Source organism: Clavelina lepadiformis, chromosome 3, assembly GCF_947623445.1.
Source record: "Clavelina lepadiformis chromosome 3, kaClaLepa1.1, whole genome shotgun sequence".
Lineage (NCBI taxonomy): Eukaryota > Metazoa > Chordata > Ascidiacea > Aplousobranchia > Clavelinidae > Clavelina > Clavelina lepadiformis.
Window position 1 is genome coordinate 6,867,296 of NC_135242.1, and position 17,275 is coordinate 6,884,570.

Sequence of the window (17,275 nt, forward strand, 5' to 3'; positions counted from 1 at the left end):
TTGCCTATAAACAACTTTGACAAGGTGATCCGGTGGAAATGGACTTAATGCTTAATAATTCGCTTCTGGGTCATCTGCTGCTTTGCACAGCCGTGTTACTCCACTTCTATGCTATTTGCACGACCAATGATAGATCGTAACAATGTTTATTATTTACATATGATTTTGTGTTTCCGGCCGACTACACAAATAATAATACGTGTTCAGAAATGAAAAATAAAAATAACCCCAGAGTGATATCTTTTACCTTGGTTTTTCATTACAAATAATATAGTTACAGTATTTAACAGAAGAGATTGCGTGGTACATGGACGACGGAATACAGCAGGTAAAATTAGAAAAGTTGACTAGACGGCGTGAAAAGTCCCAAGTCGAAAACGTGAATATCAAGATTTAGTATCACATTAAGATAACTAGATAAAGGGTGGCAAAATCGATGCAAACAAACATTGTGTCAAGTCATGATGTAATGAAGGAGTGGCAGTAGATACTGAGATAAAAAAGCAAACCATAGAAGCAGGTCCACTTTTAGGGTAGTGATAAACGCACGGCATTATAATAACAACTGTTCATCTGCATATAACAGTTATATGTTGACAAAAACTTCCCAGAAAATGGTTTCATAAATAAATTATTTTAAATACAACATTATACAGCGTGGTAGCAAGGCAAACAAGTCATATCAATATAAAGCTAACCAAGTGTCTGGCTTTTTGTTGCTATACTATTTTCATAAATACTGCACAAGCTAAACGCGGGTAATTTTCGATGGCATCAACATTCATTCTAATTTGTATATCGAAGCTCTAGATTCTAGAATAATCATGTCAGTACGACAATTTCTACTGACGTAATCATTAATCAAAGCATGTTGTGAGTAATTTTACTTAAAGTGCTATCACACTTTAATATGTCTTGTAAATATATTCACACTGTTCAAATCAATTTAAATTGAGTCAGTATTATACATAGCATCTTAGACGCTATATATATTATACTTAAACTAGGAAACAATCAGACCGTTTATAATATTTGTTAGATTTTATAAAAAATCATTTGAAGCATTTAAGTTGCTTTAATTTCTTCACGAATAAGCCTTGCCACGGGCGCATGATTGGAAAGATCGCAAGGTTCCGTAAACGAAACATGATAGAATATACGATTTGTGTCCAGCTCCAATGTACCGCTTTGAACCACTTCAAAGTGGTTTTTTCTTCTAGCGTCTTCGTTTGGCAGCGTACGGCAATTCCAGAACTAAAAGCAAGAAAAGAGTTGTTAGTTGTGGTATGTTTACAAACCATATTGTACATTGTAGTAAAATGTTGTAATTGTTGTGACACATAAAATTTTTAGTGTGAATACATCTTAAATTATTCAATCAACTTAAATTAATTTTACAAACTTACACTGGCTAGTTCGACGTCACACGTAAAATCAACGGTGATATATCTGCGCAAGGTGCCGTCTTGTGCGAAAGGAAGCCACAGTTCACCAGCAAATTGTGTTGACTTCATATGAACTTTGATACTTAAACGCACACTATAAGAAGAAAAATCAATCGGAAAATAGAAGGAATTTCACTAAAGTTTAAAACATTCGCATTTCAAACATTTTGCAGTATACAAGTTGACATCAGTTGGACTACCATTCAAATATTACAACAAGACTGGCTCACTTGTTAGGGTCAGCTGGACTTGGCCTGGCTGTGCTTGGCCCAATAAGTCGATTGAAAAATGAAGTTGTTGTCGTTGTGGCCGGAGTCGTAGATGTCGTCTGCTTTGAATTGCCGTTTCCGTTCCCCCCGTTGTATCCATTATCAGGGCTTTCCGTGCTGCTATAAAAGCTATAGTCGGGATAAGGTGTGCTGTAATCGGGATAGCCTGTGCTGTAGTCAGGATAGGGGGTAATATAGTCGGGATAATCGGGATAAGGAGTGGTGTAGTCGTAGGAATCCGTGCGTAATTGTGTGGTCGTGGTTGCGCTCTGCGTTGTAGTAGTGGTCGGGGCTTGACCAGGAATAGCGGCATATGAACTTGGTCCACCGTCACTTGAACAACCTGGGTTAGAATTTCCCATGACGTTCGGATTGGAAGTTATCCCACCGCAAGGCTCACTGAAATCTGTTATTCCTCCGGCCTAAAATATTGCAAGGATCTTGTAATATCCTCTAGGAAAATATCAAAAGTTGGTGTTATCTGCTTGTTGTTGTTACAGATTAACATACCCGAATACTGGCGTCTCTAGCTGCTTTATTTGGCACAATCTCTACTTCAAAACACGTGCTATAGACATTGTTAGCTGAATTGAATGCCCACATCCATATAAACGTATATAAACCTATGTTTGATAAAAAAAATCTTGTTAGTGGCAGCCTCAAATAAAAGTTTGTTTATATATTGTATGAATATGTATTTTGTACTTGTAACTTCTTTCAATAAGTTTAGAAACTGTTTTTCAAATTCTCTCTTTATTTGTAATTCATCGTACGCATCGATTAAATGCATTGAAATACAAAAGGAATCATTTTTACCTGGTCGTAAGTTTTTTGGAACGTTAAAACTGTAAGTTGCCATTGCTTTATCAGTGCCTTGACAAAAATTGGGTGCATTTTGAAAGCCAGATTTGGGATACACACTACTCAAAGAATCATCGTTGCCGAAATCTTTCCCTGACGGTGATCGACCTAGTATAAGATAATTATTAGCCTATTCTTTTACACCGTACTTCCGAGGCAATGATTCTACAGTATAATGAAGCTTAATAAACAATACAGTACATATGCTTTATATACGATATTGTTTAGGTGACTATGTTATAAAGTTTGGTTAATTTATAACGTAGTTACAACAGCAACAAAACACTGTGAAAAATAGCTTTGAACGCGCAATGTTTCTCACTGACATAGTGGCAGGCTATAACAATAGCAACATCCGGCCTACATTTATAAATAACACCAGCCTTTCATTAATGTTAAGAATCATATGAAGTTTACCTAAATCAAAAACAAGGTTTCTTCTAAACTGCGTCAGGGTAAGATCTGTACTTGGATTTACTCCTGATCTGTAAATCCAACTTCCGCTATCGGGGATCCACTTGGAGCCACATGCGACATCCGCCCCGTGGTTCTAAAAGTGTGTTACAAAGTTATATTACCATTTTGCTCATTTCGGTTGAAACTTCTTCCTACACGCTAATTCCTTTCATAAGCATTATCTTATACCTTCATTGGGTGAACTAAGACCACTTGTTGTCCAGGATAGTACACAGCCATTGGATGATCGGACGTATAGGAGCTGCTCGTGCGCCTTCCTCGACATGCATTCGAATCTCCAGGCAAATGATCATAGCCTACAAAATTATGACGTGAATTAAACTGTACAGTGATACGTATAATGGGATAACATTATAATATAAATGTATGCATGCTAATCGAAAGCTTATTGCCTAGGCTACCTGTATCAAACCCAAACGTTCCGGTTTTTGGAGCAAAGCGAGCTGCATCTCTTGGAAAGCCTCTACATTTACTTGGATCCCACGTTGCGCCGTTCTTTTCAGTGTAATCTGTGCAAGTTAACCAACTGTGGCCAGCCACAGAATAAATTTGTAACAAATTAACCGCGCATGTCAAAAGAATTATTCTTGTTTCCAATGACATTTTGTTATCCCGTAGAAAAAAATCTGTAAAAAATTATTACAAACTTCTCATCTGTTTAGTAATCTAGTTTTTGTTAAAAACGTACTTTTGCTCTGCTGTAGCACAAGAATACCGCTTATAGCAATACACTTGTAGGTTTAATTCAAGTAGCTTATAACTCTACTAGCCGCAGCGCTAAACCTCAACGTATTAGCTTTCTGTTTTTCAAGAATCAGTTAAAACGCTGATGCTGACATTGATTAGAAGTGAAATTTGCCGACTGTATGCTCTTTATATAACCTTACTCGAATAATACTCTTTCCTCGCCAGTAAGAAGAAGCGTTTCTTGTCAATCAAGCGCCCAAAAAGGAGTGTTCCAAATGCAGACACCGCATACAGTTTGAAGTAATTGTCTGATTTTACTTTCGTTACTGCCAGGTACGATGTTGACCGTGAGTCAATCATTGTCAATTGTTAATCTCTCTTTTTTGAAGACGGAAGGTAAAAAATTTTTCCAAACAATGATTCAAACAATGTTTCTTTTTCTAGCAGTTTTTTTTCAGCGTGAGTCACACTTAAGCATCAGATAACAGATAGCTTATCCTATAGTCCTATACTAAACGTTTAAAGGTGAATATTGTTTTTATAGGTTAATGTTGTATCTAAATTAAATGCTGGAGTTATAGAAACCGTTGATGAAAAATAGCAATGAAAACTAAATACTTGATATTAATTAAATATCCAAAAGAACCTATGTTGCCCATCTATTTTGCGCTATGCCAATTCCTACGAGAAGCGTTCACCAAGAATCAATAGAAATAAGAGTTGTTTTGACAACAGGTGAGTCTTTGGGTGTGGTGAAAATAAATGAAATGAAATCATGATATGTCAATGTTACCATTGCTGTGACGAATGAAGGTAAATGAATTCATCTTTTGATAACAAAATTTTATAGGCGTTATCAATTATCGTGAAGATGTAATTGTGGCTAGGTGCGGCAGATTATGGTAAACCACTTCCTAAAGTGTGGTTAATAACATAAAGCAAAAACCTATCAAAGTTTTTCAGTTATCAATGGGACCATTTTTTAAATCTTCACGATGAAAACCTGTTTTCGGTAATCTGGCCGATATGTAGCTTGGTATAAATCAATTTAGTGGTTGAATCCAGGAAAGCATGCTTGTCATTAATTGAAAGTTTCGCAGTTTCCTTCATACACCTGTAATTAGCACTTCAAAAGTTTGCCAAAGCATTGAGTTACATCGAAATGAAATGCAGCAAGAGTAAATATTGTTATTATTGCTTTGGGCGTTGAAATTTTGCTGCTTTATTACGCATGTGTCGCCAACCCAACAAAAAGCTGATGTCATATCGATCAAGAAACCGATAAAACTCAAATCTGCACGCTTTTTATACTTTATTTCAAAATATCCAAATTTATGAGCCTGGAAGCCACAAAGATATAAATATCCACAAAGATAGGCTAAGTTAACATTTCTATTTGGCGCGAAAGTGAGACGCAGTCTTTCAAAGCTAAGAGTTGGTGACCAAAGTTTTGACTAGTTATCAAAACTTGTCAGCCTTATATCATTTAGTCTATTTTACGATAAATTAATCATTCTAAGGAAGCAAACAATCTTAAAAAAATAAATTCATTACTACTGAACACACCTTTAAACACACCTTTCAATAATTAATTTGGCCCTTAAACAAATTTTTGACGTAACTTATTTTTTAGAAATTGTGAATTGTGTCGTATATCACTGTCAGATTGATCTGATTTAAAAATAAGCCTAAAGTTGTTTATATGAGTTTGTGGTCGAATACCTATACCGCCCTTTACCTTTAGAGACCTAACCTTTATGTACGCAAAAAGACGGAGAGGCAACTGTGACAGAGCTGAAAATGTTGTTCTGAATACGAAGCTGACAATCTATAATCACCGATCGTCATGTGGAGGAAGAAAAAGTAGAAAATCCATAAATATTCGTGTAGGTTGCCTATATGAGTTCGATTTCCAACTGCTTTACTGTTGGACGAGATGTTAATGACGCTTGCTCTGTTTCAGTGATGCTAATGAACAGTTTCGAATTCGGGCAAGACAACATAAAAAATACAAAATAAAACATATAGGCCTAGGCCTATACAAGCTATAAAATGCGTATCCTGGCTCGAGTGGTGAGGAATCATCGCCAGGTTTAAGCCGTACTAAGGCTTTTCTCTAATGAGAAGATAAAATTGTGATACCATACCTTTCACCGTATATCATAGTCATGTCATGCAGACACGACGAATATGATTAGTTTCGGATTGCTTACACAACAGCAAGATAAGTCGTAAACGACGTCGTCAGAATCGAGTTAACAAAAACACAAAGTATAACAATTCAGTTCAATTTAAGTAGTGTTGATAACGATAACTAGAAGATTAGCATAAGTTCGCTGGTTAGGTTAGAGATGCGGTACGAAGTAAAGGATTCCTTTAGATACACTTAATACCGTGATTTGCACAATAATATTGCAAGTTACAGAATACCGAAATCATACGTTTGGAGGAGTTATTAGTAAGAACAGCTTATACACGCCGAATACATAGACAATCTACTGCATGACGAAAGTTGTAAAAACCAGGTGTATTTGAGTGTGACGTTATATCTTTGCCTATACGTAATATAATGTATAAACCACAGTTACATCTAACGTGAAATAACAAATCACGTAATGCAGCCTAATAGACTGAATAAAGCATGTCACAGATTAAAAAAGTTAAAGTTGCAACTGACAACTGTGATTAACATTTGATGTCTCAAAATAGCCCATAGCCGTAGGCAAAGCCTAACACCCTGGCCTAACATGGGCAAAAGCCCAACCTGCCGATCTGATAATTTGAATAAGTTACAATTTGAGATTAACCTGCGAAATGTTTTTGGACCAAAACACGTCATCCTCTAAGTCTAAAAGATTTGAACTAATGTAGCCTATATGTGTTGGTGTCTTATACTTTAGGTTAATTTGCTTTGTAGAACCAGATTTATAATAAGTGCAAATTTATGTTCTTTCGAGACAAATGTCGCATTCGCATAGCCTACTGTTCATCGAGTGATCGAGTCAAATAGCCAAATAAGTTATGAATTTTGTTGTACAGATGAATTAAATTACCCTGAAAATATTATGAAGTTCATTGGTTTTTCTCAACAGCTTACATGATAGGCTAAAAGGTGATTTATTTCACTAGCCTCGAAGAAGCCTTTGAAAATAATTATCTTAAAAATATTTTCAAAAGATCATACAAAAGGATGTAAAGTAACACGGTAACACGGTAAAACGGTTACGAAATAAAACGATGTTGCAAAACAATTATTTATCATTTAAATTATATTTAAAAATTTTATTAAACCACGACAAGCACTTAACAGTATTGCATATACTTAGCCTATGTAAAGAATATTAGTGTGCTTTTGACGAACTATAAATTGATGTTTTGCTGGTAAACTTGTACTTACTACTTGAACAGTTCCCAAGGGGACCAAAGCGCAGCGGGCAGGAGTCATCAGAGGTATGCTAATAACATTTTAACATACTATAGCAGGGGTGGGCAAATTTGTTCAATGAAAGAGTCACTTGCGGAAAAATATAAACACCAGCGAGCCGCAAAATCAGTAATGATTGTCAAATTGGTTATTATACTATTAGTAGTCATTTTGGGATATTACTTTTTAACTAAAAGACCCATAAAAACATGTTGGTGAGGTGCATTTTGACAACCTTTGCCATAGCCATGGAGTATAGAATCTATACCTGAAAACAATGTCGGAATCGATGTCTAGTGTTACGTCATAAACGAAATCCTGGTCTAAATAAAGAAAAACTACACAGAAACTTTCATAAACGGTACTCTTGGTAGCCTTTACATTTTTTGGAATTTTACGATTCGACTAGAAGAGCCACAAAAAACATGCCGGAGAGCCGCATGCGGCTCGCGAGCCGCAGTTTGCCCACGTCTGTACTATAGGATGAAATTTGTTTTAAATTTTGTTCGTTTGTTTTTTATTGCAAGACTGTGTTATGAAAATAAGGGATTTTTGTTGGTTTATGGCACTGACCGCCACAAAAGTAATACCGTAATACGATGGTCAAAATATTAAAACTAAAGTAGGCCTATAGCATTATATGTCCAGCAAAACGTTTATAATATTTCTATGATTATAACAAAGATAAAATGATTTCAGGATTTAATTTTTGTTGCTAACCAAGCTAAACAAGTTGCTGCAATGATGGAGTAATAGGCCGTGAGTTACTGCTTGTTGGTATCTTGCGTTACAAGAAAAAAAACATATAATGTAGGCAACCGTACCCGGACTGTGAGCATATTTGCAAACTCAGCACTCATTTTAAAGCTGTCCTCCCGCTAGAGCAAGCTAATTAAGATAATTAAGGTAGCCTACTCTGAGCCTATCCCTCAGAAAGGTAGCCTACTCTGTCTCTAACTCTATATGGCTGTACGCCATTTAGTGGGGCAAACTGTTAATGTGTATAAATGGACCTAATACGGGAATGGACGAATTATACAGTATAGGCCCAAATTTGCATATAGATCTTTTTGCCAGCATGCAAGTTGAATTTTTTGTTTCATTATGTCGGCATCGCATTTTGTACCGCACGCTGCTATTTAAATGGACCTGTAAGCCTATGTTTTAAATTACGAAGTGACTATTTTACCGTATCTTAGTCAGCCTGTTGTGAAACCAAATTGGAAAGTTTGCTAGGGTCATACATAAAAGAGAATGTTTGCTAATTGCTCGGGGGATCCATTACACTGGACAACAGCAAAATTATTCCTCAAATGAAAATAAACTGCCTAGACTAACTTTGGGACGCTGATTCCAAATCTGAAATCAGAATTGGTCTATCACGTCAGGTTTTCAAGATATGAAAATTCACGAAATTCGGATTTTGCATTGATTGGCACTATATTATAAGGTTCTACAGTACAAGGTATTGTGCAATTTTCTTTCCCAGCGAATTGTTGGTCATATTATGTCACAATGCATGTTATGTAAGATTAATATTGACATTATTTTGTAAATGCAATGTTCTATCTTTTCACAATTAATGCATTCTTGAATGTTCTTGGCCATGACTATAGAGGGGGGGGGGGGGGTAGGGGTAGGGGGGGAACATATGTGGAGACCTTAAAGTTGTGTCACTTTTGCTCGGATTGCAGTTGGGTTACACCAAGCATATGTGCTTTCTCTGTTTGTGGGACAGTCGAGACGATGCAAACCACTATGACACAACTGAATGGCCAATGAGAACGGACTACATTGTTGGAAGATATAATGTTAAGTGCCAACCCCTAATTGATCCGAGCAAAGTGTACTTGCCACCACTTCACATTAAACTGGGCCTGATCAAACAATTTGTGAAGGCAATGGATTTCAATGGAGATGGATTCCTGCATATAAAAGAAAAATTTGGTGCAATACCAAGTGATGCTAAAATGAGAGCTGGAATATTTGTTGGCCCCCAAATACGTGATTTGATCCGTGACCCAGTATTTCCATCCAAGCTTAATTCAATTGAATTAAAAGCCTGGAATGCATTTGTACAGATTGTACAAAATTTTCTTGGGAAGTACAGGGCAGAAAATTACTCGGAACTAGTGGACAATTTGCTGGAATCATACCGCGAAATGGGCTGCAGAATGTCGGTTAAACTGCATTTTCTTCATTCACACTTGGAATTTTTCCCGCCAAACCTGGGTGATGTGAGCGACGAGCATGGGGAAAGATTTCACCAAGACATCTCTGTGATGGAATCGCGGTATAGAGGTCGATTTAACCCAAACATGATGGGGGACTACTGCTGGTTTCTTCAGCGTGAAACTGACACTGAACATACTCGAAAGAGCAAGTGTATAAAGCACTTTTGAGGGAATATAATGTTATTTTTGTCTGATTTAATTATCCTGGGTTGTGTTAAATTGTGCAGTATGATAATGCTGTTATTTTCAATAGAAATTACTGGGTTGATTACATGTAATGTTTTGTTCCGCTCAGCCAAAATTAGCCAAAATCACAGTTATGGGTTGTCGTGAGCATATATCATATCTCAAAAACGTGACGTGTTAGAAAAAATCTAAGACCAGATTTGGATTCAGCATTGCAAAATTAGTCTAGGTAAACTTGAAATGAGCGAGGAATAAAAAATAAGTTGTAAATTGTTGTCCAGTGTTATTACTATAAAATTATTTGTTCATATGGCTGGGCCTATACTGTTTCATCTTGTTGCACAAGAGATTAATCACCCAAAATCAGCAAACTTTTGAATCTGGTTGTTAAAGATAAGCGGTTAGGTTAGGAGAATGGCTAAGTAAAAAGTTGATTTTAGCTATTTTAGGTTTTATTGGAGTTAGATTTAGATTGGAAGCTAGATTTAAGTTAGGTTTAGGTTACTATGTTATAACTTTTAAGTTAGGGTAATAAGACACTGTGAAAAATATCTTCGATTGCATGCTTTTTTTTTGGTGAAATAGCCTAGTGGCAGTCTTCATAATATCTACTGATATGCCTAAAGGCACATGCAACTGTTTTTTTTTATGTCGGCTCGGTGGTGGAGCAGTTAGCATGCCAATTCCCAGTTAAGCTACTGTTGTAATCCCTTGAACAAAGTATGAACGATGCTCGCTTTTGTTCAGTGGTCGATGAACAGTTCCAAATTCGAGTAATATAACAAAAAAATCAAAAAACCAAGTTTAAAAGATGTGTATAATGTCGATCAGAACTTGTAAAAAAAGATAAACTCAGTTACTGGGTTTGAACGGTGAGAAATCATTGCCAAGTTTAAGTCATGTAAAGACATTCGAGGTCTAGTGCAAAAGTGCACAACCAGATGACGTCACAGTTTGAGTAGCTAAGGCCTAGTATACAAATGCATCCTGTGGCTGTGCACTTCTGCACTAGACCCGGATTTCCTCTGTGCGAGGATAAGTATTGTAATACCAAATGCACCACTATTTTTAAATTTTGTATTCTTGATCTAATTTTTGCTAGGTTAAGCTAAAGCTAAACCTCACTCATTGGGTTAATTGGATCACCTCAAACTTTGAAGTAAATAAGCATATTCTATAATTTCTCCCATTTTTGGCATTACAATGACTAGTTCCTAAAATTTTGAAACGGTCAAAGTTACATAAGCGGAGAAACGTTGGTTAGTGGCACAGTTCACTGCAAAAACAGAATTGTGAATGATCTTAAATAATTCTTGCTTGGACAAAGGATCTGCCTAGATTAAGCAATAAGTTCTAAATTAAACAAAATTCATTAATCTACTTCACTATATATCTACTTTTTGATGTAACTTTTAAGCATCTATTTGTTCAACTAAAACTAGTGACATCGTTGCTTGAAGGCCAGTTCACAGCAGGTATTATAAAAGAATTGGAAAACATTGAAATGTGTGGATAATTGTGTATAAAAAGCTTTTAATCTGGCTCATAACATAAAGTGAATGTAGCCTGACCTGTGTTGTACTGATCTAGCAAAGGTTTTGAAGAATAAATGCATTTGGAGTATGATATATATATATGTGATATTGATGTAAGCTTATTGTTGGATGCCACACATTTATTCAATTTGCAATACAAATTGTCATTTTTCCTTGACAGATTTGACATTTGCTAGAAAGGTATGCAGCTGTTTACGAAATAGGGAAACCAGATTCAAAGTACCAATATTGCAGTTACATATGATTGGTTTAATAGTGTAATATCTAGACCACCTGGCTTGCAATTACACCAGCTCGATAACCATTGCTCCAGTAATGAGAAATTATCGCTGAATTTAATTCGCACGAAGACCTTGAGTTTCGATACCATGCCAACAGTTGTTTGTGTAAAATCTAAAAAGGCTGGCAGGGCACCACTGTTTAAGTGCCCTGTTTAAAATTTTCAAGTTAGCATTCAAATAACTAATTTTATCCACGTTTTGAACTATGAATAAGTGAGTGCGTGAAAAAATGTAAAATGTAGTGCAGTGCAGTTGTAGTTCTCAAACATATACAAACATTCTACTATCAGTTGAGATACATTCATACATATGAATAACTGCTAGTTATAAATAATGTTTTTTTAGATCTATATATACAGTAAGAACTTGTAGAGCAGTTAAATTACATTGCTTTCAATGGAGGAATAGAAAAAAGGATGCCTGTTTCCAAGGAGTTGAGGAATTGGCCATGTTTTTTTTACATCAAGCATGTCTAATGATCGTGATTCTGTAATGAAAGATGATGTTCTATTTATTGATGAGTATATTTAGTGTATATGATTAAATCCAGGCAACATAGTTGTATACAAGTACTAATTTTAGTACTCGAGTACAAGTACTTAGTTAAAAAAACACTCAAGTACGAGTGAAAATACCAGGCCAGGTGACAAGTACCAAATACACAGCATAACTACTCGAGCACTTTATACTAATATAGAAATTATGAAATAATTCTTGAGTTCTTTTGTTCTTAAACGTAGAAGGCAAATATAATAATCAAAAGGGTAATAGTGGAAACAAATTCGGATAAATGACCGGTCATATACTGTTACTTCAGCTTAAAGTTTGATAAACATATGCAGTAACAATTTTAAGATTAATATGCAATAACAATTTACCATAAAAATAGGTAAACAAGTACCAGCTCAAGTATATTGAAAACTATCAAGTACATGGAAATTAGTACTCAAGTAGTTTCTAGTACTACAAAATGCTACTCGAGTATTACTCGTGTCAAGTCTTGTACTCGAGTAAAGCAGCTCTGCCAGGCAGTATAGATGATAGCTTTGTAATTAGAATTACTTCTATATCTGTTCATGCCTTTGTGCAATTATTTTTTGTTGTAGTTGCAACTGTAATTATTATGATCATTTTTCAGCCAATTAATTTGAATTAGAGCTATATGTTTGTGAGCGGTTGCTGGGATTTTTAGAACACCAATTTTAAAATTTTGAGCTCTCTATGTGCCCTACATAATTAAACCAACAGTATTAATCTATTTATGTTTGTGCTAGTGCTATAGTTTACATTGATTGTAGATGAAGTCATGTGTAATGTGTAGGAATATATGTTTATTGATTATATTATATGTTAGCTTATAGTTTTTGTAAGAAATTAGAACCAAGCAGTTAGTCCTCAAGCAAATCATAGTTAACTTGCTGCTCTTTATATTATGCATGCACTGTATCTGTGATGAATGATAATATAATTAATAGGCTGAAATGAGGGTACCGTAATTGAGTTTTCAGTTTTAATATCAAATGATGCATAATAGCAATTGAGTGAATAGGCAGTTTAGAATAATTTATTCTAGGATGATTGTATTGCAATAATTAATGTTATAGCTCCTGAAATATCGCTAGTATGAGGCATGATTGTAAATTTTGATTGTTGTAAATTGTAGAATTATTACAAGTTTAATTGTGTCTTACTTTCTTGTTAACTGTAGTTTCTTGCAATCAACAGCTTTCACCTTTAAGAAATGCATTGTCATTGGAAGTTTAATTCGTTTGGTTTATTTCATAGACCATTGACAAGTTTTCTTCAGAAACTTGCAGAATTGGAAGAAGTAAAACCTTAGCCGTACTTGCGAAAAGTAAAAAAAACAAGCCTTCTCAAAAAGGTGAGTACATGCATTTTTGGAATTAAGGTATGATTGTTATTTTTTAACTGTTAAATGTATATTTTATTTGTTTTTAAACTTAACTTGTTTACCTTGAATTGAGTATGCTGTGATTTTCTAAGCTTAACTACTGCAATTGGTAATAACATCGGCTCTGTCTTTACAGAGTCACCCTTTCTTAACTTAAGAAAAAATTCTGATAAGGCTTTTAAAGCACAAATTGTTCCACAGTCTTTTCCACATAACAATACTCTCAGTGTTTTGGAACACAGGTAAATAAATTTGTATAGGTAAAGTATTTATGATAGCCTAGTAAAAATAACTTGGTAAAAGCAATTGATTATGGCCAGATGAAGACTTTTTATACTCTTGCAGAAGCTCTAATTGTGTAAACTTTTTACTGGCTGTATTTGTACTAGACTGTCAAGCAACCTTGCTATTCTGGTTCCATTATTAAAGAGGTCCTGTCCAAACAACTTGCTTCAGATTGAAAGACTTGATAGTGGTGGCAAGGTTAGAAAGTTTCTCTACAAAAGAAGTTAAGGTTTTGCAATAAAATGCCATATATAGCTTGAGCTTTAGGCTTTAAAGAATCATATGTTATCCTTTTTTGCTTTATGCAAAGAGTTTCTTATTCAGACTATTTCAACAGAAGAAACCTTAAACTTACCTATAAGAAATTTATTTTTTCCTGCCTCTCTCATCAGTTAATCAGAGAGAATCCAGAACAGCCAGAAGTAAATAAAAAGCTTCAGGCTCCGTGTTCGCTTCCTCCATCCCGACATCCACAAATTTCTTCTTCTCCTTCGTTGCATAATCACCATCGGAGAAAGAAGAGGCGGCAAGTGCTTTATTCGATTCTTCCGATTGCATTATCTTCACAACTATTGCCTCGATCAAACAAGTACATGACCATAACTTTTTTCTTTTTCAAATTTTGCAAAATTGATGGTGTTAGAGAAGTTTTTGTGGTCCAATATTGTAACTCAAACTATAAAATGTTAATGTTGCAATTGTATTGAAAAATGTTAATATTGAACTGGTCTTGGTGTTACGTAACTTCGGACAGCCTACGTGTGAATAGCGTGATGCTTTTGCAATGTTAAAGTAGTGCTTGTCTGCTTTCAGTTTAAGCCAACTGTCATCTCGTCAGAACTTTGGTGAAAATTTTTCAGCGGGAGAAAAGGGCTCAGTTGTATCCAAAGAAGAGTGCGAGCAGAATTATAACAAGAATGATCATAAGCAGGGTGACACACTCAAGTATGTTTGTATTAAACTAATTTTTTGTGGTGCCTTTTCTATGTAATTAAAGGTATTCAATTAAACATTTTCTTCTGACTTCATAAATATTTCCTTTTAAAAATCATCTGTTTTTACACTACAATTTTCATAAGCATAAAATATAAATCATCTGAGGAAATAATGCTGAACTTTAGTGAATCGAGTATATTAATGGTTCCTCATAGCAGGGTTGATACAGTATACTTTTGCAGCTTCCATAAAGTGAATAAAAATGATCTTAGTGTGGAAACAGAACCACTTGATGTGTTACCTTCAAGGCAGAAACACATAATTAAACAGTTGCGTGTTAGAGATCTCTCACCCGTTGTCTCTTGTGGTGGTAAAATTGGGTTAGCAGTGCCTACTTGTCTGTCTCAAACTTGGTACTATGATAGTGATGTACTGTGATAGCTATGTTAGATTTTCACAAAGCTGTTGTCTACCAAAGCATTAAAAAGTTACTTATTTTGAGTTATAATTAGTCATCAGATAATTATGTTTTTAGAATTAAAGTCAATTATAAACTAAGTCTGTAAGTCAATTTTATATTAACTTTTCTTCAAGTAATTTTGTTTGTTTTAAGTGTGGATCCTCGTACTGTGAAAGCACACATAAGGCGTCAACTGACACTGCAAAGCGGCTGGAAAACATCACGACGTCTTGGTTTGAATAGATTTTCATCCTCCAAAAAATCTTTGGCACTACCATTACTTTCAGGCTCAAATAAGTCGTGTATGGGCTTTTTATTTCTTTTGGCTTAGAAAGATAGTACGATGAAATGTACTGTTTTAAATATGTTATTTATATTTTTAAAAAACAATTTAGTTGCAAATATATTTTAGCTTCAAGTCACTCATCGCTTTTGAGCTACAGCACTGAAAGCGTATGCTCTTCTGAGAGCATGAGCTCCACTAGTCACCCAGCGAAACAACCAAAAGCACCTAGTACGTGATGTAATACGTAGTCTGATATAGATAAGATTTTTGTACTGGTAGTTTGTTTATTCTATGTTATTCAGATTATTATGCTGTCTACAAAGCTGATGGTGGCTCAGGTGATTATGTTATCAGTCGATTACTAGTTTGCTTTTTATTTAATGTTTAGCTTCACTACACATGACAAAACCAATGGCAGTATCTGAACACCATTCACACTCTAATCTTTCTTCGTCTTTTAATATGCCTATTGCTAATCTTGGTCACATGACAGTGCATGGAAAAACACATCAGCTGCGAAATTCTGTAAGTTATTGAAAAGTATTTATATACTTTTCATACTAGTTTCTTAAGCAAGTGTAGTGTCTACAAATTGTGATCATTATCTAATTTTTAAGATATTTTATTAAATTTAAAGATGATATGTACTAAAAATTAAAACATCCATACCATCCTTTTGATGCCAGATGTTAAATTTAAGTAGTTTTTTAACACTAGTTTTTTCATTCCACAACTAATCTACCTACCTATACTACATATCCATACCGTGCTGTAGTAAATATATACCGCATTGTAAGCAATTATACTAGACCACTTGATTGTGCTTATTTTGACTGCAAAGCCCACCTAAGCCCTGAACCACTTTATAAGTGTACTACACTGCCCTGTTACTAGATATACTGTGTGTACTTAACAGGTTCTATTTGAAAAGCCCCCTCCTGCTTTTTGTTTTCTCCTTTTGTTAAGCTCTGAATCCAACCAGATAACAAATATGTTCAAGCAAGGATTGGAGAGTTTTCAGAAATGGAGAGATAGCTAGAGTATTGAACAAAGGCTTTATGAAAACTTTGATTTGAATTGTTTCCACCTAGCAAAAAAAGCAAGCGATATCCAAATGAACAGAGAACTATTCTTCAGTGTGCTGTGTAACGTTTGCTCTATACAAATGATAGGGTGTCAGATTTTAATTGGTGTAACCTCTCACGCTCTTTTCCTGTTTTGCCTCTCATTGAAACTTTGTTTGATCTATACGATTTATGTTTTTGGTTGCTTGACAACTCAGCTAATTTTCCTGGTTCTTAGTGCACCTTTTATAACAGCTTGTTTATAGCTGAAATGTAAGAGTAATAGACTTGGTAAGCTAAACAGATTTATTTTGATACCTTACATTAGTCCAGTTGATTTGCACAGTATCTTTGTTTATTTCGGGAATGGTTAATTTAGGTGAGATATTGAGCTGCTTGATGTTGGCATGGTTTGAGGTTGACAGATGCTCAAGTGTATTACTCAGCAGTAGGTTACGTAAAACAGTATTTTTTATGATACATTATTATTCTACACAATATAGTCGGCCAACTCTGATTGTGTTTGGTTAATTTGTGTTAAACTTGTTTGGATAACTAATTTTTTACATGAACATATTGACCTCAATACGGTTACAGGATGCCCTTATTACATTTGGAATTACCGGTTGATTTATATTCAATGCAGGTACTATAAAAAATTAATTACCTGAAATGTAGACAAATTGTGCATTTGGCAAGTTGCTTACTTTTTACTTTACTTTTATCTGTAAATTATATCTGAACTCCTTTCTAAAGTTGAGTTTTCATGGGTTGTGGTGGAAAACCAGTAGAATTTCAGCTCCAAGTTTGATGAGTAGTGAATTTGTGTAGAGTAGAGTAGAGAATGTTTTAAATGCGCGTGTGTTTTTCAGAGATCTTTCCATGGAGATGGAGGCAATGGAATCACCACAT

The 17,275-nt window shown here is 35.0% G+C and overlaps 2 protein-coding genes and 1 long non-coding RNA gene across 3 annotated transcripts; 1 reads left to right on the top strand and 2 right to left on the bottom strand.

Moving 5' to 3' along the window:
• Positions 1 to 1,047: 1,047 nt before the first annotated feature.
• On the bottom strand, positions 1,048 to 4,055 carry LOC143450543 (uncharacterized). Its single transcript, XM_076951142.1, has 8 exons — positions 3,454 to 4,055; positions 3,221 to 3,348; positions 2,993 to 3,125; positions 2,531 to 2,683; positions 2,225 to 2,337; positions 1,676 to 2,136; positions 1,407 to 1,539; positions 1,048 to 1,254 (listed from the first exon to the last, which is right to left on the bottom strand). Exons 1-8 carry the CDS (start codon positions 3,653 to 3,655, stop codon positions 1,066 to 1,068), a joined length of 1,512 nt encoding a protein of 503 aa, XP_076807257.1. The 5' UTR covers positions 3,656 to 4,055; the 3' UTR covers positions 1,048 to 1,065.
• A 3,863-nt stretch (positions 4,056 to 7,918) lies between these two features.
• Positions 7,919 to 15,723, top strand: LOC143448387 (uncharacterized). The gene is made up of 10 exons (XM_076948111.1): positions 7,919 to 11,909; positions 13,206 to 13,302; positions 13,469 to 13,574; positions 13,722 to 13,815; positions 14,010 to 14,206; positions 14,431 to 14,562; positions 14,796 to 14,966; positions 15,167 to 15,315; positions 15,426 to 15,527; positions 15,602 to 15,723. Exons 1-10 carry the CDS (start codon positions 11,889 to 11,891, stop codon positions 15,685 to 15,687), a joined length of 1,155 nt encoding a protein of 384 aa, XP_076804226.1. The 5' UTR covers positions 7,919 to 11,888; the 3' UTR covers positions 15,688 to 15,723.
• Positions 13,687 to 14,114, bottom strand: LOC143448388 (uncharacterized). Its single transcript, XR_013114453.1, has 2 exons — positions 13,973 to 14,114; positions 13,687 to 13,829 (listed from the first exon to the last, which is right to left on the bottom strand). It is a non-coding gene; the product is annotated as an uncharacterized LOC143448388 (long non-coding RNA).
• Positions 15,724 to 17,275: the final 1,552 nt, after the last annotated feature.

Coding starts and splice junctions, on each gene's coding strand:
- LOC143448387 (XM_076948111.1), top strand. CDS start 11,889: ATGTCTAATGATCGTGATTCT. Junction 13,575..13,721: donor CTCAGTGTTTTGGAACACAG/GTAAATAAATTT, acceptor TATTTGTACTAG/ACTGTCAAGCAACCTTGCTA. Junction 15,316..15,425: donor TTCAGGCTCAAATAAGTCGT/GTATGGGCTTTT, acceptor AATATATTTTAG/CTTCAAGTCACTCATCGCTT.
- LOC143450543 (XM_076951142.1), bottom strand. CDS start 3,655: ATGTCATTGGAAACAAGAATAATTCTTTTGACATGCGCGGTTAATTTG. Junction 2,684..2,992: donor AAACCTTGTTTTTGATTTAG/GTAAACTTCATA, acceptor ATCTTATACTAG/GTCGATCACCGTCAGGGAAA. Junction 1,255..1,406: donor GTGACGTCGAACTAGCCAGT/GTAAGTTTGTAA, acceptor TCTTGCTTTTAG/TTCTGGAATTGCCGTACGCT.